The following is a 20,805-nucleotide window of genomic DNA, read 5'->3' on the forward strand; positions in this document are numbered from 1 at the left end:
TGTAAAGCAACACGTGATGGCGGGGGAGGCCGCCCCTGCCCCGCCCCTCTTGGCGGGGCTACACCTATGTTCTGGTGATTGCACCATGTTAACAGGTGCCTCACCTGGACCAGCTGAGTTTGGGGGCAGGAGGCTGGCCCCAGCTGTGCATCTATAATCTGAGCCAGTCCCCCCACACCTAGGCACACAGCTCCAATACTCTCCCTTCCCAAAGCATGTGGCTCGGGGCAGCTGCACAGTCTCTTGTTTGCTGCATTTTTTCTGGGGGGAGAAAGAGCTCCTGACGTGCTGCCCAGCCCTGTGAAAGGTGTTCGTTCCCCAGGGGAAACTCTTACCATGGCCCAGTCAGACGCCCGAATATGCGGGATTGACAACGCTCTCAAGGGTTCAACTTCGCCTCTACTACCGCCTCGACTTTGCCAGTCTGCTGTGCGCTGAGCCCCTAAAGAGCCAGCTCTGAGGGTGGCAGTCATCAAACCGTCCTTGGGAAAAGGGCCGCTCGTGTTCAACGGCCGTGGGAGAGAGAGCGATGCACCCTAGGATGATGACATCACACCCCCGCAGCCGCTTGCGGTGCCTTTTGTACTATAACACACCGGTTAAAAAAACCCCTAAACTGCTGCAGGAACTGGGGGATAGGCACCCACAATGCACTGCTGCAGTCCTAAGGCAACGTGGGGGGGACACGAAGTCGGCTTTGCGAGCAGGTGCGGCTGCTCAGCTTCGACTTCACATAACGGTGCGTTACAAAGTCGACTGTCACAGATTCGACCTTTTTCCCCAAGCGCAGAGCTATGCTCAGAGCAGGCCTGTGTTCAAAGGCTGCATTGGTGCAGCCGCGCTACTCGAATGAAGACGCTGTCCTGCTGGTGTCATCAAACCCCCTGTGTAAGAGGTGGGGGTGGTGGTGATGGGAGAAGCTTGCCTGCTGACCGGCTGCTGTCTGTGCTGGTGCTGAGGGGTGGATTTTTCACGGCCCTGAGCAATGTCGTCTGTCGAAGTAATTCTGCCAGCAGGAGGGCGACCCTATCTCCCTGCTCCCAAATACAGGACAGGGAGGCTGTGTCTACACTAGCCAAAAACTTCGAAATGGCCATACAAATGGCCATTTTGAAGTTTACTAATGAAGCGCTGAAATACATATTCAGCGCCTCATTAGCATGCAGGCAGCCTCGGCACTTTGAAATTGACGCGGCTCGCCCCAACGGGGCTCCTTTTCGAAAGGACCCCACCTACTTCGAAGTCCCCTTATTCCCATCTGCTCATAGGAATAAGGGGACTTGGAAGTAGGCGGGGTCCTTTCGAAAAGGAGCCCCGTCGGGAAGAGCCGTGTCAATTTCAAAGTGCCGCAGCTGCCCACGTGCTAACGAGGCGCTGAATATGTATTTCAGCACTTCATTAGTAATCTTCTAAGTAGCCATTTTGAAGTTTTTGGCTAGTGTAGATGTAGCCAGAGATATGGGGTGGGCAACCCCTAAAAGCTCTACCAATCCCTGGGGAGCTGGGAAGGTGGCGGCAGCTCCCAGCCCTCCCCTTGAGCCCCGGGGAAGTGGCAGGGTGGTGGCAGCTGCCCACGCTCCTACCACTTCCCCAAGGCTTGGGAAAATGACTCCTGCCTGCATGCGGGGGTAGCTCAGTGGTTTGAGCATTGACCTGCTAAGCCCCCGGTTGTCAGTTCAATCCTAGAGGAGGCCATTTAGGGATTGGAGCAAATAGATGTCAGGGATGGGGCTTGGCCCTGCCAGGAGGGCAGGGGACTGGACTAGATGATCTCCCAAGGTCCCTTCCAGCTCCAGGAGATGCGTATCTCCAATATTTAAAAAAAAAAAACCCTGCTGGTGGAAACAGCCAGCAGGGGAGGGCCCAGCTCCAGGGTAATTTGTCCCTTTTAAAAATTAAGTCAGGACACCTACTTAGCATCCCATATATGGGACTGTCCCACCCAGTACAGGACACATGGTCACCTTAGCCATCAGCCCTGCCCTCTGCTGAAGTGATGCTGTAGGGCAGTGGTTTTAGCGCAGACGTGCACTTAGTCAGCCCTGAGATTGGACATAACCCTCCTCCCGCCCCTGTTGGGTAGCAGTGCAACGTACAAGGAGAAACTGAGGCACGCATGGGTATCACAAAACTATTACACACAATTCCCTCTTGGTTCTGGGGCAAGGAGCTGGGAGCCAACCTCACCTCTCCAGGAGCCAGCCAGTGCTGTGAGCCATGGTGCACCCTGGGAATAAGGGGGCTCACACACACCCAGCCTCCTGGGGTAGCCCCAGCTTCAGGGACCAGGGTTTGTTCAAGCTGCAGAACAAAGCCTGGCCCTCTGAGCGAGCGCTTTGTGGTGTCAGTGCTAATGGATTTTCTCTCCCTGGCGCTCTGCGCAAGGCAAGCAGTACCCTCCTTTGGCAGGTGGGGTAACAGTGTCCCCGGGGAGTGGGTTTTAAAGAACTCGGCCCACGGTCTCACCGTATTTGTCAAAGCCCAGATTAGACCCCAGACTCCCTGGCCATAACCACTAGACGGCACTGTCCCATGGTAACCACTTGGGGTTACTCAGAGGCATTTCCTGCATGTGCCTTCTGTCCGTGGCTGGCAGTGGGCGCAGACCCCCGCGTGCCCCCTCACTCGCTTTGCACCTGGCTTCTTGCCGCAGGCCGGCGCAGCACAGAGGGCAAGCTGAGCAGTGCCCAGACCGCCCTCCTGCTGCAGGAAGAGGCCCTTCGCCGCAGCGAGCGGGAGCGCAAGGCGTTGATGGACAAGGCTGCGGCGCTCGAGCGGAGCCTCCAGTCGGCAGACAGCGAACGGCGGACCACCCAGGTACATGGGGCAGAGGCCGGGCTTGGAGGTGGGGGCAGTTTGTCATGGAGCAGGGTCAGGGGCAGCACCTGGAGGCAAATACCCAATGAGGAGGTAAGGGAAGTTGTCGGGGAACAGGGCATTTCAGTCTGACATGCTCCCTGGTAGGAGTTGGTGCGGTGAGTGGGGGGGGGGGTGCCAAGGCCATTCTGGGCACCAGGGGTTTAAAATGAGTGTTTAGGGTGGGATCTCCCTTTGGCACAGGCACCTCTAGGTTTCTCCCCTCGGGAAGCCTTGACCCAGCCACACGCTGGCCTTCTCTTCTGGCTGCAAGGGGCGCTGGGTCCCAGCTTGATCTGTCTGCCCCTGAAGCAGGTGTACGGGGATTCACCATCGCCCCACCAGGTGGGCAAGGAGGCTCCCTGGCTGCGGCAACCACCCTGTGCTACAACCTGGCCTGACTGCAGGGCTGCCTGCGGCTCCTGGCGGGAGCACACCCACGTTGCATTGCTGGGACACCTCCACTTGACTTGGGCTGGCAGCAGAAAATGCCTCCAGGCTGCCGCTGCGCATGGGAAGACTGGCAAAGGGGCGCTATTCGGAGCCGCGATCGGGGCCTTAGTGAAATTCCAGGAGCCAGGCAGGATCTGTCTCTGGACCTGGGACTCTGCTAAATCAGGGGACAACCCAGAAATCAGAGGCAGGGGGAGTGATCACAGGCTCAGAATGAGGGAACCGTGATGGTACGACCCACTCCTAGGGCAGCTGAACCAAGCACATGGTCTGTCTGAGCCTCCCAGCCTGCACTGAACAGCCCAAGACCTGCCTGGCCCCATCTTGCCTGCTGTTGGGATGGGAGCTTGGACCCCACTGAGTTATGGTGACCACACTGCCCCATGGCAAATACGGGACACCAGCCTCCAGGGGTGGGGGGTCTGCTGTCCCATGTCAGGGCTCCTCACTGGGGCAGTAGGCCCCATGGCCAAGGTGCCATGTATGGGGGTTGGGCAGCCTCCTAGCAGGGGGGACTAGGAAATGCAGCAGCCCCCCAGTGGCAGGGGCTGCCGTGTTGGGGAACAGGGCAGCTGCCTCCCTGAGGGGCTCCCTGCCAGCAGAGGCTGCTGCCCCAAGGCACAGAGCACTGGGGACCAGGGCAGCTGCCCGGCAGCAGAGGTGCCAGCAGTGGGGGCCCTCGTCCCAGGACACCATGTGCTGGGGAACAGGAGCCCCGCAAACTGCGGGACACTTTGCTCATTTTCATAAGAAAGTTGGGCCACCTGCAGGACAAGTCAGGGGCTGGCCCCTGGTCCCCCTGCACTGAGTCCTCCTTCTCTGTTAACCTGGGCTCTCTTCTTCCTGGCTTGCGAGTCAGCCCCTGCTAACTATTCTAGGACACCCACAAGCAAGGCCACTCTGCGCTGCACACAAAGCCAGCCCATCCAGAGGGGCTGCCACCCCCCGCCACACTCTGGGGGGCCTTGCAGCAGCTGTCCCAGCCATCCTATGGACAGGATGGTCCCCCAGATTGATGGGAAGCTGTGGGGCCCAGGGCAGGTGTTAAAGGCTGGGGGACTGGTGTGGGGCAGCAGCAGGGTGTCATCCCCCCACCCTCTGCGGTGGCAGGAGTCCAGGAAGCGGAGCGACCCAGGCAGCAGCCTGCACTGTTCCCTTGCCCTCCTCCAGCCGGGTCACTTCACTTCAGCCGGCCGAGGGGAGCACTGCAGCCCAGCTCCAGGCCGCTGAGCTCTGCTCCAAGTCGCGCGTTGCCGTGAAGCTCAGCAGCTCGATGCAGTGGAGAACCTCGAGTCCTGCACTCAGCCGGGGGGCCGGGCAAAAGGAGGTCGGCCCGTTCGCGCTGCAAGCGTAAATCGGCCTAGAGTAGTAAATACAGACGTGGCTGATGCCCACCTTCCCCCCGTCTGGCTGGGGTGCTGCTTCCACCTGCAGCCAGCTGCACCCCGGGCTTCTCTGCTGGGAGTGGGGCGGGGGCAGCTTCCTGAGGCTTCTAGCCTGTGATTTACCTGACAGTAGCACCCAGATGGAGCAGGGCCGCCTTGGACTGGGTGGTGTGTGCGTACGGTGCTGCCCAGGCCCCCTCACGCTCAGTCACGGGGACACATACGGACACGTAGCAAGCATATGTGTGCACACGCACACGCGCACACACACAGAGGCATGCTTCTTGGCTCCTGAGGCTTCTTACCTGGGCGGCTGGCCGGCTCCTGGTAGACAGCCAAGGGCCAGAGAAGTAGCCAGGCTCCCAGTGAGGGGCATGGCATCCGGACCTGGGGGACAGCAGGCTGTGGACACACACACACACACACACACACACACACACGGGTTGTAGTGCAGACAGACGTAAACGGCTGTGCAAGCTGCCTAACATTGACCTAACTAGTGCAAACCAGGGCTTGGGTGGGGCGGGGCGGGGGTCTCCCTCTGCAATGCTTGTGTGGGAGAGACTGTGGCTGGGGGGCCCAATCCACTCGGAAATGAGTTCCTTTTGCGTGCTGGTGTGCCTGGGCTCTGCCTTCCCGACCTCTGATTTGCCCTGCAGTAGTGCCCAGGGCCCCATGGCACTGGGAGTGTGTAAGCGATGGGTGTGTACCTAAAACACTTACATATGTGGGCACTCGGATGGGTGCACACATACAGACACGTGCAAGCGCCCCTGGGTCCAGGCATGCACAGGTGGATGCAGGGTGAGAGCCGGTTCTTGTCTCAAACCGCTCACAGGCCGAATAGCCCAGGCTGAGGGACGGAGGGAGAAGGGACTTGAAGCACACTGCGCCCCACGCCAGGGGAAGGGCTGGGACCAGCCCCACGTTTTCCCCGGCCCTAGTGGAAGCCGCCTGCTCCCATCTCTCTGGCTGTGGGGTCCCCGGCTCACTGCAGGCCTCTCGGGGGGCTGGGAAAGCTGGGGGGGGTCAGATTTGCTGAGCTACCCTGAGTGATGAGCAGGGCACAGTGGGGCCAACAGCTCTGGGGGAAGGTGTGGGGCAGCCCTGGCTCTGTGCCCCAGGAAGGGGTGGGCCAAGCCCTTAGGTCTGCCCAGCCCGCAGAGCCTGGCAGTGAGGAGCTCCAGCAGTAGGTCAGAGGAGCCTGGGGATGTGGCTGCTGCTGCTGCTGCCTCCGTGTTAGCAGCAGTGAGGGCCGGGAGCTCCTGGCCCCTTTCATTTGCTGGGCCCTGGGGCAGTTACCTCCTTTCTCCTTTGCTCCCCCTGTTGCCGGCCCTGGCAGGGCAGCGGGGTGGGACTCCTCCACTAACTCCCTGCCCCCAGGCTGGCGCTGGGGCTAGAGGCATGGGCTGGAGGGGGACTGGCTCCATCCTCCGCCTGTGGCAGGCAGGCAGCCTAGCTGTGCCTTGCAGAGCTGCTCTTGGCAGCGTCTGGGCCTCTCAGCCTGGTGGAACTCTTTGCTCACAGTCCCAGGAGGGCCCCATGTCTGGGCTGTGTGTGTGTTATGTCTGCCGGGCTTGGAGGCTGGCCATCCCTTTGGCTTAAGGAACAAAGCTGGGAGGCTGCCAGTCTGGCAGGGCTGGGGTCCGTCGGCTCAGACGGAGGCCAACGAGCGCGGTCTGCTGAGCGTGCAGCTTCAGCATGCTTGGGAAGGGGAGTCCTGGGGGGTCCCTGGCGCTGAGCAGTTTTCCTCCGTGCTCCGCAAACCCCAGGGCCGGGCCAGCTCTCGGGATGGGCGAGGGGGCTAGTCGCATCTGCTCTCCTGCGTTCTGCACTTGCAAAGCCGGAGCCAAAGCGCAGGGCGAACGTGCTGCATCTTTGTCCCTTAGGAAGAGAAAACCATTTCCCTGCCGGGGGCTGGGACTCAAAGGGGGGGGAATGTGGGCATCCCTTGTGGCAAAGGCCAGGCACAGGGGTCCCACCACCTCAGGTATTGCTGGCAGTGCCCTGCTCAGCCCAGAGCAAGGGGAATTCCTCGTCTGGGGTCCACCCGCTGAGCTCACCTCTTTGTGGGACGATTTCTTCTGCAGGTCTCCTCCCTGGTCAGTGAGGGGGGTTGATCTGTGCCTTCACAGCTGGGCCAGACCCCCTCTTGAGGCTCTCCCTGAATAGCTGTCCTGGATGGCGGTGACCCCAGTGCGGACCCTCAATGGTGCTCCTTTGGCAGAGCCGTCCTGTCTCTTCGCTAGACATGTGGCTTAGATGGACTAGAGCCCCCAGCCCTCAATGGGTCTCGCCCTGGCCTGCCTTGTTGCAATGCATGCTGGTCCTGGTTGTGCGCTGGACCCACTAAGAAGGTGGCCCCATATTAGACTTCCTCCCAGCCTTTCCCTGGGTCCCAAGGATAATTCACCTCTTCCCTCTGGCCAAGAGGATTGCCGCGATTTCTCACTCTGGGGAGGAGGCGGAGGGGTTGTGGGCAGCACGCACGCGGGCTGCTCTGCTGTCGCCGATGCGGGAGAGGTGCAGGTTGGATATTAGGAAAAACTGCTTCCCCAGGAGGGTGGTGAAGCACTGGAATGTGTTACCCACAGAGGTGGTGGATTCTCCATCCCTAGAGGTTTTTAAGTCCCAGCTTGACAAGGTCCTGGCTGGGATGACTTAGTTGGGGTTGATGCTGCTTGAAGCAGGGGGCTGGACTCAGTGACCTCCTGAGGTCCCTTCCAGCCCCAGGATTCTGTGATTCTAAGTGCTGGAAGAGCAGGGAGTGGAGCGCTGGGGTGTGGGGCACAGCATGGGGCAGAGCTGCAGGGGGATGGAAGAGCAGTCGGGGGGCTGCATGGTGGCCCAGAGGGCCATCAGCTGAGCAGTGTGGAGCAAGGGGGTCTAGGCCCAGACTCTCAGGGGTGCTGCCGGGAGGACTGAAGATAGGTCAGCGTAGGGGCCCTCGGCTTGGACTCGCAAGGGGGCTGTGGGTTGCTGCTGCTGCAGGGGGGTGCGGAAGCTGTTGCAGAGCCTGAGCCCCAAGCTGTAGCCTGGGAGAGGGAGGCCCCAGCTGACGGGTGTTGTGGCTGCCCCAGGAGAAGCTCAGCAAGATGAAGGCCGCTGAGGCCAAGCTGGAGACCGACAAGCGGCGTCTGAAGGAGATCCTGGACGCCTCGGAGAGCCGCTGCACCAAGCTGGAGCTGCTGCGGCGCTCGCTGGAGGGGGAGCTGCAGCGGGTGAAGCTGGTGCTGAGCGACCGCGAGATGGAGATCCAGGTGCTGCAGGATTGTGGTGCCAAGCTGCAGAGACAGGTAGTGCCGCCGTTCTGCTGGGCTGGGCCTGGGCTCCGTGGGGAGTGGGGGGCTCTTGGCGCCGGCTGTGCCCTCTCCTCCTGCCGTTTGACGGGGAGGAGCCGTAACGAGGCGCAAAGCCCCACGCTGCTGATGGGCTGCTCAGCTCCCAGCGCAACGGGCTTCCCTGGCCTGCCGTAGAGTTGGGCTTTGGGCCAGCTGTGCTGGCCCCAGTGTGGGTCAGGGACCCATGGGGAGAGTGGGTCTGTATTTAGGTAGCCCACAGGTCTCCATCCACATGCAGAATGAGAAGTGTAGCCCCTCCTACTTGTGAGCTGGGGTGTGGATTTAATCTCCCCCAGGGTCACTCCTGGGGGAGCCCCCCAGTGGGAGTGGCCTCCTGGCTAGGGGGCGTGGCCTAGCACACATACAGAGATCCACGTATCCCATAGAACGGAATGGGGCCTTGAGAGGTGCTCACACAGCAGCTGTCCCAGGCCTGCCAGCCGTGCAGGCTGTCCCTCTTCGGGGATCCCTCGTGGCAGGGGGCTTTGTGTCAGGCCTGCTGGGCTGGCATTGCTCAGCTGCCTGCTGCAGCTCCTGCTACGAAGGGTGGGGCCTTGATGGCAGAGCCTTGGCTATCGCTGGATAGTAACTTGGGACATGTAGTCGCTGGCCCTGGCTCACAGCCGGGTCATTCCAACCCCATGCAGGTCGCGGACAGCGAGACAAAGGCCAGCGCCCTGCAGCTGTCTGTGGAGCGGCTGCAGCTGACCCTGGCCAAGGCTGAGGAAGGTGAGAGCGCCCTGAAGGACAAGGTGCAGGACCTGTCCCTGTCTCTGTCGGAGAGCAACGCCAGTGCCGGCACCACCCAGGAGAAGGTGCTGCAGCTGCAGAAGGCGCTGACAGCCAGCGAGCACGACCGCCGCGTGCTGCAGGTGGGCGTCGCCCGAGGCTGCCCAGGGCCGGGAGGCAGTGTGTGTGGGGAGGGGGCCCTGCTTTCCAGTGGGATTGAGGGGGCAGAGGTGGGGGGTGGGATTGGAGTTCCCCAGCAGCTCAGGGTTGGGTGCATCGGTAGGTCTATCTTGGGTGGGCCAGGACTGGCCTCCCAGGGCTACTGGATGGTCCGGCTGTTACTGCGCCTATGTAGGGCTTCAGAGATCTGGGTTCAAGTCCCATCCTGCTGTGGGCCAGTCCTGTAGTTTCTCTATAGCAAAGTTCCCTATCTTATGGGCAAGCCTCTCCTCTGCCCTGGTCTCACTGGCAGCTCCTTCCCAGAGTCGCAAGACTTGGCATGTACCTGGTGCAGTTCATCCCCTTCCCCAGTGCCACCTCCTGAGAGTCTAGCTGCACTTCTCCACTCACCTGTTTGCTCACACACACCATCCTTTAATCCCCAGCATTGCAGGACCTCCTCCTGGCCCTTGCTAAGGTGGCCGCCTACACCCCCGGAGGAGGATGCTGGATGAGGGGGTGCACTGAGACTGGGGAGCCTGTTTCTGCTCCTCCCTCATGTCACACACCTGAGCAGAGTTCCTCTGGGCAGCATCCCCTGGCTCGCTAGACGGCTTGGAGGAGCCATGGGTTCTGTCCGGGCTCTCTGCTCAGTGCCCCCCTCCAGTTCCCTTGTTTTACCCCTGGGACCTGCACTCCCACCCCTGTGTTCTCATTGGTCCTGGGTTCAGTAGCCCCTCCCACCAGACTGGGGAGGAGCCTTAGCCGTGGGCCGGAGGCTGCCCGACAGGCACTCTGGGAGACCAAGAAGCAGAATGGCTTCAACCCGCCCACTGCCCAGCACCCACATAGTCAGGGGTCCTGCCGGGCAGCAGCAGAGCTGTGTGAGAAACTGCTGGTGCTGAGCCTGGCGGGAGACACGTTCGGTCCCATGTCACCCTCCCCGGGCCGGCCCCCCTCCCGGTTCTCCATGCTGCCAGGCGCGGCCCTGTCCTGCTGGCGGGGGGCTAGTCCAGCCCACCGGCGAGGCGCGGCGCGGCGCGGTCTGGGGCTGTGTTTTGTGCAACCCTGGTGCCACTGCAGTGTCAGCATCAGCGTCTCCTCTCCCATCGCAGGAGCGGCTGGAGGCTGCCCGCCAGGCACTCTTGGAGGCCAAGAAGCAGAATGGTGTGCTGGCCGACCGGATCCAGGCGCTGAAGACGGAGCAGGCGGAGCTGGCGCTGCAGAAGGAAGAGCTGGAAGGGCAGGTCCGGCAGCAGCAGGAGGTGAGGCCGCAGCACCGGGGCAGGATTGGGGGCGACTGGAGTCCATGTGGGCTGCTGAGTGGGGCAGGGAAGCTGCCTCCCTGGAGCTGTAGGAGCTGCAGCAGTGGGGCAGGTTGGGCTTTCCATGGTGACCAGCCGTGCTGCAGGGTAGAGCAGGGGCCAGTGCTAAGCGATTGACTTGCAGTTCCTGGCCTGGCCTTTGCCATGCCCTGGAGCCCAAAGGGGCTCGTGCTGGGATCGGGGAGCAACCTGGCCAAGAGCGTCACTTAAGTGCCGCTGGCACAGAGCCTGGGGCAGGGAGAGGGCGTCCTCTGCGCGGTCTAGGCCGTTCGTCCCAGGACGGCCACCCCAGTGCAATGTAGTCCTGGGAGATCTGGAGGGGGGGTTTCCTCAGAGCCACGCTTAGGGGGCATCCGGGGGCCACTTGTGGCTCCTCCCCAGAGCATTTGAACACAGGGTTCCCTGTACATTTGTGGCCTCTGCCTGCCTCAGCCAGGGCGCTGGGAGTTGCAGCGGCTGCCTTTGCTCTGACCTGGGGCCATTCCTGCCCCGGCGCTCAGCTCCGAGTCCCTCTGTTCCGCTAAATCCCCACTGCCTCTTGTGCTGGGGACCCCCGGCCTTGTGCTCACTTCAGGGGGTTCAGACTGGCGGGGAATTTGGTTCCTCACCAAGTCCCACTTCTCCTCAAGGCCCTCAGCCCCTCCCTGGGGGGAGCCAGGGTCCCTCTGAGCTCCTCAGGGCTGCCTGCGGGGGCGGGGTCGCTGCCCCATTCAACCCCCCCCCACCAAAGCCCAGCAGCTCATCCTGCTACCTTCACCCACTGCAGAGCAAGCGGCCAGGCCAGGCTCTGACCTCAGGTCTCCCCACGGAAGAGCTGCTCGCTAACCACTAGGGTGCCAGGCCAAACCCCCACCCTGTGCCTAGTGTGACTCCCTGTCCTGCGAGGAGGCACTCAACCGCATCTCTCCTCCCCTCACGCCCAGCTGCTGCGCCAGTGCCAGGACAGCGAGAGCGCGGCCCTGCGGAGCCTGCAGAAGCTGCAGGACGACAAGCACCTGCTGCGGGAGCGGCTGGGCAGCCTGCAGCGGGCTCTGGCCCAGCTGGAGAACGAGAAGCTGGAGGCAGAGCGTTCCTCCCTGCGGCTGGAGAAGGACAAGATGGCCCTGAGGAAGACCCTGGACAAGGTGAGCTGCCGGGGATGGGGCTTGCGCCTCTTTCCCTCTGCTTGTGTACATGGCTCCCCCTGAAGAGCTGGAATCGGTTCCGAGCCAGTGTCCCTCCGAGAGCTGGCGCTGGGGTGAGCCAGGAGGCCGTTAGGGGAAGTTGCTCGCTCCTGGCCGTCTTCCCTGCTGGCAGGGGCCTGCCCAGTCCTGGGCAGAGTATGGAGCTGACTAGCAGGAGCTGCGAAATTCCGCAGGATCCTGGCCTGGCAGCAGGTTCAACTCCCGAGCTGGTGTTCCAACTATGGGTGAATGGGGCTGAAGGCTCTGCTTGGCTGGCCGGGGGAGTGTCAGCCCTGCCACCCTAGGGCATTGCTCTCAGGAGCTGCTGCAATCTCTGGCATGGCGGAAGGGGCAGGGGCAGGGTGTCCTGGGCCTGTTTCCTCGCTGAGTGCCCCCCTCCTCTCTCTCGGGCCTTTGCTCTCCCTACTTAAGGCTGGCCCTGGGCTCTGGCACCAGGGATATGGACCAGGCTTACCCACCCAGCCTGGTGTGATTTGGCAGCTGCAGTTCGTCCCCTCACTGAGGCAGGTGTAGTGAGCAGGTACAGCCAAGGTGCCCTGCATAGCAGCAGGGGGAGCAGAGTGATCCCGGGGGGGTTAAAAGCCCCACTCTGCTCACAGAGGCTCTTTCTCCAGCCTTTGCACAGCCCGATGGGGGCAGAGTAGCTTCTTCAGACACCTGGGGGGGCCTGTTTTCCCTGAGCCACACCTGAGCAACCTGCGCCCCACTTGAGCAGGGTGTGTGTGTTCTAGCTAAACCCAGCCCTGGCTGTGCCTGGCTTTGGTCCTGTGCGTGTAACCCAGCTGTAGGCTCAGGTGGAGGGTGAACTGGGCTTCTCAGAACCAAGCACCCTGCCAGTGCCCGGGAGCAAGAAGCCCGTGTGTGCAGAGCGTCTGGCAGGCCTGAGCCGCTTTCTTGTCCTTGTCGCCGTGTGAGTCCCTATCCACAAAAACACGGGGTCCTGGGGCACCTTAGGAACTAACAGATGTATTTGCACACAGGCTTCTGTGGGAGAAACCCGCTTTGTCAGATGCATCTGATTTAAAAGCAGTCTGGATAAAGCAGGCGGAAACAGGGAACAATATGGCACTGCCGGGGGCTGGGGAGGGCACCCCGAGAGGGCAGGTTTTTGCCCTCACAAGCTGATGCCCAAATAAATCTGTTAGTCTGAAAAGTGCCTCGTTGATTGTCCCATGTGTGTCTCTTCACAGCCCCCCCATTGAACTAAAGCCGTTCACACCCACGGCAGCCGTCCCAGGACCAGGCTGACATCCATCCTTCATCCCCACAGTGCCAGGCCCACCACGCTGCACCAGCCTGCTGCTGGCAGGAGCCTCTTGGCTGGGATTCAAACCAACAATGGCCCCACCTGAGAACCTGGCACCCTGTGGGGGCTCGGGGTTCGGGTCCCTTTCACCACCTCCGTGGGGTCTGGCCACCCTGCAGCCTGTGCCAGGCTCTGGCTCGGGTCACGCCCCTTCTCAGCCACTCTCAAATCAGTGACACAGCTCAGCGCCGTGCTCAGGGCCCAGGACCCTGCTGTGATAATGGAGCAGAGCCAAAGTCCCACCTTGCAGAGACCTGACTCGGTGTCTGTGGTGCAGTGCGGACGTGGTAGCCTGGCCAGGAGACCTGGCCCAGCAATCGAGAGCCCGGGTTTACAGTGCAGCACAGGCGCTGAAACGGGCTCAGACTAGATGTTCCCACCAGCCCGGGTCCCACGGACTTGGGCATAGCGCGGCGCATGGCCTGACCTGCCCTCGCCCGCTGTGCTTGCTCGGCTGGCAGGTGGAGCGCGAGAAGCTGAAGACGCACGAGGATTCGGTGAGGCTGTCGGCGGAGAAGGGCCGGCTGGACTGCTCCCTCAACACGGTGGAACAGGAGCTGGCGGAAGCTCAGCGGCAGATCCAGCTCCTCGAGGTTAGCCACCAACATCTGCCGCCAGCTAGTGCTTTGTCAGTTCTGGTCCCTGTTGCCCTCCTGGGGTGGAAACCCCCCTTCCCCCCAGTTCTTCTCACAGCCTCAGGCACGCCCCGCGGTGGTTGGGAGGACACAGGTGATTGTGTTAACCTGCTGCATTGCTGGGCGTGATGCACCTGGCCCAGCCTGTACCACAGGACCTCCTCAGGGACTCCCCTGCCTGACCCCAGAGTCTTTGTGGCCTGGGCAGGATCTGTGCTCTGGTTCTGAACCAATGGGGTGAGGGGGCTGAGGGGAGGGAGTGGGATCAAAAGGGGGGCTGGGAGTGGGGGGAAAGAAGCACAGGTGATGCCAGAGGGTCAAACCCAGTTTAACCAGTGAGGTGAGGGTGAGTGGTGGCTGGGAAAAGCCTGTTTTCTAGGCCCTGCCCTGCCCCACAGCCTCCCCCAGTGCGCCCCTAGCCCTGCCCTGCTGGCTGAGCCTCGGAGCCCAGGAATGGGCTGAGCCAGGAGAACTGGCCACCTCTCCCCTCACGCAGCCTGAGGGCCTAGGAGGGGGTGGGAAGATGCTCTGGGGATTAGAGCCCCGGCTGGAGCATAGGGCCAGAGAGCTGGGATCTCTCAGCTGGCCCTGCGAGCTGGGGACCGGTGCGTCCTCGTGTGCCCTGCATCAGGTGACGCTGAGGTGCGGGGGGAGGTGCTGTGGAAATGGTCACGCGGCTGGGGTCCAGCCTCCCCTTTGCGCCAGCAGCGAAGGGTTAATAGTCCCGAGAGTGATGCAGCCGTGGCGGGGATGGGGGGGATGGGAGGGCAGCATGGGGTTGCCCCCTTCTGAATTGCCGCCACCCCCTCGGCTCTGCCTCAGCTCCCCTGCTCCCCTCGCACCGCACCCTCACTCCCTGTCTTCCCTGGAGGCCCTGCCCTGATCCCCCTCTTCTCCAAGCGCTCCATCCATCACTCAGTCACTGGATCAACCCCACTTGCCCTCCCCTCCCCTCCCTTCCCCACACCCACCCAGCTGGGATCCCTCTGCTCCAGGTCTGGAACAGAGCTACTGCAGCCTGCTGTGGCCGAGCAGGAGCTATCAAGGGTTAATGACCAGCGCCTGCCCCTGTCCCACAACAACCAGGCTCTTGGTGCCCGTCAGTACCTCTGACTGGACACCGCCAGTTCCCCTTTTCAGCTGGACTCTCCGTGCAAAACCCAGCTGCACGGCACCCTTAGAGCAGCGCCCAGAGCTGTGCTGATTAACAGCCCCTCCGGCCAACATCCTCCTTAACGCCACCACAGATACCGTCCCGGTCTTCGACTCCAGCGAGGCTCGGCTCAAGTTTGCTCTGCTGCCAGCTGCCTGAGGCGGGGCACAGCCTCTCTCTACGTGAGCTTCATTACACAGCCGTGCCCTCCTCCCAGAGCCAGCCCTGGGTGCTGAGTGCTTCCCGGTGCCCAGAATACCCTGCAGTCGCCAGACGTGCTGGCCATGGCTGCAGAGCCCATCCGAGAGGAGGCAAGACCCCCGGCCCTCCCTCCAAGATCGTGGGAGGCTGTGGCCCTGCAGCTGTGTCCACGCACAAGGCCTGATCCAAAGCTCCTCAGAGCCTCATGTTGGCTTTGGATCAGCCCCACAGTGCAACGTCCCTTCCCCGGACCCCTGGTCACCCGGCATCCTGGGCTCTCCTGGAAGGGGGAGAGTCGCTCTCCTGGCCTCCTTCCCCTATCCCAGCTCAGCTTTAGACCCTGGCTGTCACAGTGTGCTTACTGCCTTCTCTCTTTTGCTTGGGCTGCTGGGCCTTGAAGGAGAACCTAGGCATGGTTAGAAGGATGCTAACGTGTTGCTGGGTGAGTTGCGCAGCTGGCTGGGTGCTTGCCGCTAGTCCTGGGCGCAGGAGCTTTTGAGCTGCTGCTTCCATATGACGCTCCCCCAGGGCTTGCTGGGAATTACTGGTACTCACATGACAGCTGGTGTAAATTGGTCAGGATCTTGTCATGCGAGGCCCCAGTCAGTCACGTAGTAGGACAGAGCCTTGTGTAATGGGGTTCAGGGATCCCCAAGCTCTGCACCCCATCTGCAGGCTGGACTGACTCTCACTCAGCAGAACAGCGGGTTTCTTAGGCAACAGGGCACAGCGTCGTACAGAGAGTCAGTGCAGCAGGCAGAGACAGCCAGTCCAATCCATGTTGGGAAGAGGAGGCCCTGAGGGTCCCCTGGAGCCAGAGCCTTGCCCCCTCCTTTGTCTGCCTCTCTCTCCCAGGCCAAACTAACTGCTTTCCAACTCTCAGTTCCAATTCAAACCCCTCAGACTCCACCTCCCCCTTTGCCTGCAGTCCAGTGGTGTCACCTGGTCACCTTGGTTACTCTCAGCAGGAGCCACACACCCTCTGTGATCCCCCCCCACATATCTCCCACTACATCACACCTTTCAAGGTTATCATCTGTATGGCCATAGGATGGGAGGGGAAACTGAGGCACACAGCCATGAAGTAACTAGCCCAAGGTTGCAGAAGGGTTCAGTGGCAGAGCTGAGAAGAGGGTAGAGGCTGCCAAGGTTTGAATATGCTGTGGCTGAGTGTGAATGACTCCCTGGGGATTGACCTGCATTAGCTGCTGCAGCTTGAACTAAAGTGCCAGGGCTGCTTAGATGGGGCTGAAACAGCTGTAAAACCAGTTCATGCAGGCTAGACAAGCAGCGCCTGAGTCAGAAGCTGATGTGGGGGGTGGGGTTTGGGGGACTTTGGTGTCCAAGCCTGCGTTGTGGCTTATGATTAATTCCCGCTGAGCCCTACAAGTGTTTTTTTCCCACCTTTGGGCATGTGGCAGAGTGGAGGGACCCAGGCACAGGTGACTTTGAATTGGCATCTCCAGGAGATCCGTGTGGTCTGTGTCCCACGTGAGAGCTTTAAAGTCCCAGGGCCTTGTCTACACTACAGCACTTGCTCTGTGGCAGGTGCTCAGCCCAGCTGTGAAGCTCTGTGGTGCAGCTGTGTTGACACTAAAACTACCTGGAGGATGTGGGGCTGATAGGTGTTGAAAGGGAAGGAGGGGCGAGGCCCCCAAAGCCCAACAGCCAATGGCAATGTCTGGCTTTCCAAACCCCAACCCAGTGTGACACTGGGGCAGAGTTTGAAACAATTATTTTGAGTAGCCTGCTGGAGAATTGACGCAAAGCTGCCATTGGCCTGGAGAGAATTTTTGTACTACTTGTTGCCGCCAGGAAAAATTTTTTGGGTCAAAAACTGTCCCTGCGTTTGCATTAAAACATTCAGCCGCGGGCAGGAACCCCGGTGCTTGCGTGCGGACGTGTGTGATGACCACGGTTGACTCCGGGCCTGGCTTGGGGGAGAGCCCTTAGAATAGCAGCCTTCTAACACCGCTGCCGCCCGACCAGCAGGGTAACGTTAGGGTTACAGTTGTACCCGGTGCGGTGCCCCAGACCTGGCGTGGTGACAATCCATCACGGGCAAAGCAGCCGAGATGCCTGGGAACTGTGCAGGGACTGCTAGCCCACACGCAGCTAGCCTCAGAGGACGTGCGAGAGGAGGCGACTGCTCGCCGAGAGGGGCAGCGGGGCTTGTCCTGCTGAGTTCTCAGGGCGGCTCTGGCCTGTGTCAGCCACAGCTGGGTGGGGGGGGCTGGCCCCTCTCGTTCCTTTGAAGTCCCTGGTGTTGCCAAGCGAGGTAGCATGCACGCAGGGGCTGGTGCTGTGCTGGCTGAGGGACTGGCTGTATGAGTACTGGGATGGGGAGGACGAGGCCATTGCTGGCTGCGATCACAAGGGCGCTGGTTGGCCCTGGACTAGAGCAGAAGCCAACTTGCCCAGCCCTGAGAAAGCCAACGGGTTCAGCGTCTGGCTCAGGGCGGTGGCCCTTGGCAGTAACACAGACACTAGGGTGCAGGGGATTTTGGGGGTGGGGTATATCGGGCCTCAGAGGAGGGCCTGTGAGTGGTCACTAGATCGTGTGGCCCCTGGCTGGGTTAACTCTCCTCTCCCTTGGTTAGGCTCAGGTAGCGGAGCTGGAGCAGAGCCAGTCCCAGAGCCTGGCAGAGGCAGCCACGCGCCACCGGCAGGAGCTGCAGCTGGAGATCGAGCGGCTGCGTGGCTCCCAGCTGCAGGCAGAGCACACCCTGGAGGCCAGGGAGCGAGCCCACAGGCAGCGTGTGAAAGGGCTGGAGGAGCAGGTGAGCTGGGCTGGCATTGGTGCATGGCTGGGGCTGCCCTGCCAGGGACTCAGGCTGGAAATTGACCGCATGCTCTGGGTGCAGCCAGGGACCCTACAGCAGCCCCTGCTGGACGAGGCTGAGGGGGAACACCTGGGAACTGCCCTGGCACCAGTGACACTATGGGAGAGGCTGGGACTGTCACAGCTGTGCATCCCCGCCGGCCCCCCATGTAGCCAGTGACCTTACAGGTCTCCTGGCTGGGACTGAAGCAGGTGTAAGTGGCTCCTACTGGGCCCTTTGCCTATCTGCACCAGATCCCTGCTGTGGCTCCGCCTGGGTGGAGGCAGCTGCCTCATAAGCTCCCTTTCAGCTCACAGCCTCCTGGGTTCCTTTGCCTAGCAGGGAAAATACCCATGACTGCTCCCTGGCTCTGGGGACACCCTGTGCCCCCAAAATGCTGACTGCTCCCCCCGCCTTCACAGATCTCCACGCTGAAGGAGCAGCTGCAGCAGGAGCTGCGGAGGTGCCAGCCCCATTACTAGGCTCTGTGCCGCTCTCTACCGACACTGTGACCAAGGAGCGTTGGGTGCTAACCATCCTCCTGCTTTACGCTCCAGCCCTCCGGGGGGGGACGAGTGGGTTTGTATGGGGGAAGTTACCCTCCCCCCTCCGCTCCCCATGTGGCCCTGTGGATTCCTGGGGCACTCAGTCCTTTACCAGAGACAAGCGCGCACACGGTTCCCCGAGCGTGCATTGCGTCAGGGCCCCAGCGAGTCAAAATGGAATCGTGGAGCTTCTCAGACCTGCTAATTTGCCTTCCCCACTAGTCTGTCAGTACCGAGACGCTACCAATGGTAATCAGGGATGGCCGGCAGCCGAGGGCTGCTTTTCAGAAGCACTGAGCCCCCGTAGTGAAGAGGCCTGGCTGTGCTCAGCACCAATAAGGCAGTCCCTGTGTGCTTCGAGGCAACTTCCAGTCCTTCGGAGCCTCTTTCCAATGGCAGATGAATCGTTACACAGCATAGCAGCACCCTTCCTTTTTGAAGTGATAGACAGGAACGCTGGGTAATTTTCAGCACAGGAGATGAATGGGCGTGAGGACTCCTAGGTTCTGTTCCTGACATAGGATTGCCTCACTCCGTGCCTCAGTTTCCCCATCTATCACTTGGTTAGTACTACTGACTGCGTATTGGACTTCTGAGGCTGAACCAATTACCCTGTTGCGCTCTGAGAAGTGGTGAGTTGCAAGCAATACTTCAGTATGATAGAAAGGTTGAGTTCTTCACCCGACCTTACTCTGTAAATGCACCACGCTTTAAAATGCCTCTCTGAACAGCAGGAGGCCTAGGACTAAATGCACCATGGGGACCTGGTGAAATGGGGACGCTGAGCTCTGGTGTCCCTCTACTTCATCGTCCCTAACAGTCCCCTTTAAACAAAAATATATTTGGGAGGTAAACCATCAACCACCACCATGGGGTCAGCTATTACCTTCTCGGAGGTAAATGGGGCCAAAAAAAAAATCTACAGCCAAACTGAACTTGGTCTTACAGAACCAGCATTTAACTTCTCAGCCATTCCATTTATTGAAACCCAGCACTTTACTAAGGGCAAAACACTAATGAAGGCAAATGTATATTTGATACATGTAATTTTCTACTGCAGTTTTTTACCAGAGGGTTGGAAACTTTTCTATATTTTGTCCTAAATTTTGTACAAAACCTGGTGCCACAGCTCCAGTTCAGGCAGTGTGGTGTGGCCGAGGAAGAAAACCCATCACCCCCTGGCTAAGATGGAGTTTGCTGAGAAGGAAAGGGTCAGTTTCACAGGGCTGGTCTAAGCAGCTGTTGGCTTGGAATGGTTTCTCCTCCTTCCCAGGTGCACAGGAGTCAGTAGCCTTATACACTGCATGAGTGTCTTGTGCGACAGTGTGCCCACAGTGTAGTCGTGGGGCCAGTCCATCGCAGGGGCTCCACTCCTTCTTGCGGCTCACAGCCAGTGACTGAACTGGGATGACCCATTGAAATAAGCAATGTGCCCTTTTGTGCTCTAAGTACGACTGAAGCCAGTGGGTGAACAGGGTCCATCCCCAGCACTGTAATGATTAGTTGTGTCCCACAAACCCTGGTATTGCTCTGCTAGTTACCAGGGAGCAGACTGTTGAATAACCCTGAAACGCAGAGGAGCGTCACTCCCTGAGTCAGGCTACAAATTGAATCTGAGCAGCTTCCTTTGCCACAATAGCAACAAGCTGACCATGAAGACCATAACGGCCATACTGGGTCAGACCATAGGCCCATCAAGCCCAGTGTCATGTCTTCCAACAGTGGCCAGTGCCAGGTGCCCCAGAGGGAATGAACAGAACAGGTAATCGTCAGATCAATTCCCTGTCGCCCATTTCCAGCCTCTTGCAAACAGAGGCTAGGGACACCCTCCATGCCTATCCTGGCTCACAGCCATTGATGAACCTGTCCCCCGTGAATTTATCTAGTTCTTTTTTTAAACTCTGCTATAGTCTTGGTCTTCACAACATTCTCCGGCAAGAAGTTCCCCAGGTTAACTGTGCTTTGTGTGAAAAATATTTCCTATTGTTTGTTTTAAACCTGCTACCCATTAATTCCATTTGTTGACCCCTTGTTCTTGTGTTGTGAGAAGGAGTAAATAACAATTCCTTATTTATTTTCTCCACACCAGTCATGATTTTATAGACCTCTAGCATATCCCCCCCCGCCCCAATCATCTTTTTTCCAAGCTATAAAGTCCCAGTCTTAGTATCTTTTGGAGTTAGCCTGTTTGCTTAATCCAGCCTTGGCCTGTCTCTCTTTAGAGAGAATGCCACCCTGAACACTGATGCCTGAAACATTTTAACTTACTACAATTCACATCAAACTCATGAGAATTTAGTTTTCTCTCGGTTTGGTTAGTGCATTTGACAGCACTGTGTGTTATCAGTTTCACCAGCTCCCTTGTTTTGTGGGGAAGGGGCCTTTTACGATCAGAAAGTGAGATTGTTAAACTTCATGGCATTGAGCCAGCAGCAGCAGCACCTGAAACAGCTTCACTCAGTTTTTTTGGAAACTGACCGACTTCTAAGTTGTCCCAGACCTAAATCCTCCTCTGGGGCCCTTGGCTCTGCCACTTAGGTAGCTGAGCAGAGCTGGCTAGGCGATTCACAGTAGCAGCTATTCAAACGTTTCTCCTGACCTATGGGCTGGGCCAGTTGTGTGTCACTCGAGACAATCGGCTGCAGAAAGGCAGCTGTAAAATTAGTGCACAAGAAGGAAATGTACTTTGTGCAGGTGGCATTTGCTGGGAG

General features: G+C 59.8%; 1 protein-coding gene across 10 annotated transcripts in view; it reads left to right on the forward strand.

Moving 5' to 3' along the window:
• CROCC (ciliary rootlet coiled-coil, rootletin) overlaps positions 1 to 18,107 on the forward strand; it is a 62,564-nt gene extending 44,457 nt beyond the window's left edge. For 8 of the 10 annotated variants that reach the window (XM_074975998.1, XM_074976000.1, XM_074975999.1 and 5 more), the window contains 8 exons: positions 2,654 to 2,817; positions 7,775 to 7,990; positions 8,683 to 8,907; positions 10,039 to 10,188; positions 11,172 to 11,372; positions 13,200 to 13,331; positions 17,328 to 17,507; positions 17,972 to 18,107. In XM_074975998.1, coding sequence (XP_074832099.1) covers positions 2,654 to 2,817; positions 7,775 to 7,990; positions 8,683 to 8,907; positions 10,039 to 10,188; positions 11,172 to 11,372; positions 13,200 to 13,331; positions 17,328 to 17,507; positions 17,972 to 18,031 — 1,328 coding nt within the window. In that variant the 3' untranslated portion in view covers positions 18,032 to 18,107. Of the gene's footprint in view, positions 1 to 2,653; positions 2,818 to 7,774; positions 7,991 to 8,682; positions 8,908 to 10,038; positions 10,189 to 11,171; positions 11,373 to 12,412; positions 12,507 to 13,199; positions 13,332 to 17,327; positions 17,508 to 17,971 lie in introns of those variants that run through there. The other 2 variants (XM_074976001.1, XM_074976004.1) reach the window with 2 other exon arrangements.
• Positions 18,108 to 20,805: the final 2,698 nt, after the last annotated feature.

This window comes from Carettochelys insculpta, chromosome 23 (genome assembly GCF_033958435.1).
Source record: "Carettochelys insculpta isolate YL-2023 chromosome 23, ASM3395843v1, whole genome shotgun sequence".
NCBI classification, from domain to species: domain Eukaryota; kingdom Metazoa; phylum Chordata; order Testudines; family Carettochelyidae; genus Carettochelys; species Carettochelys insculpta.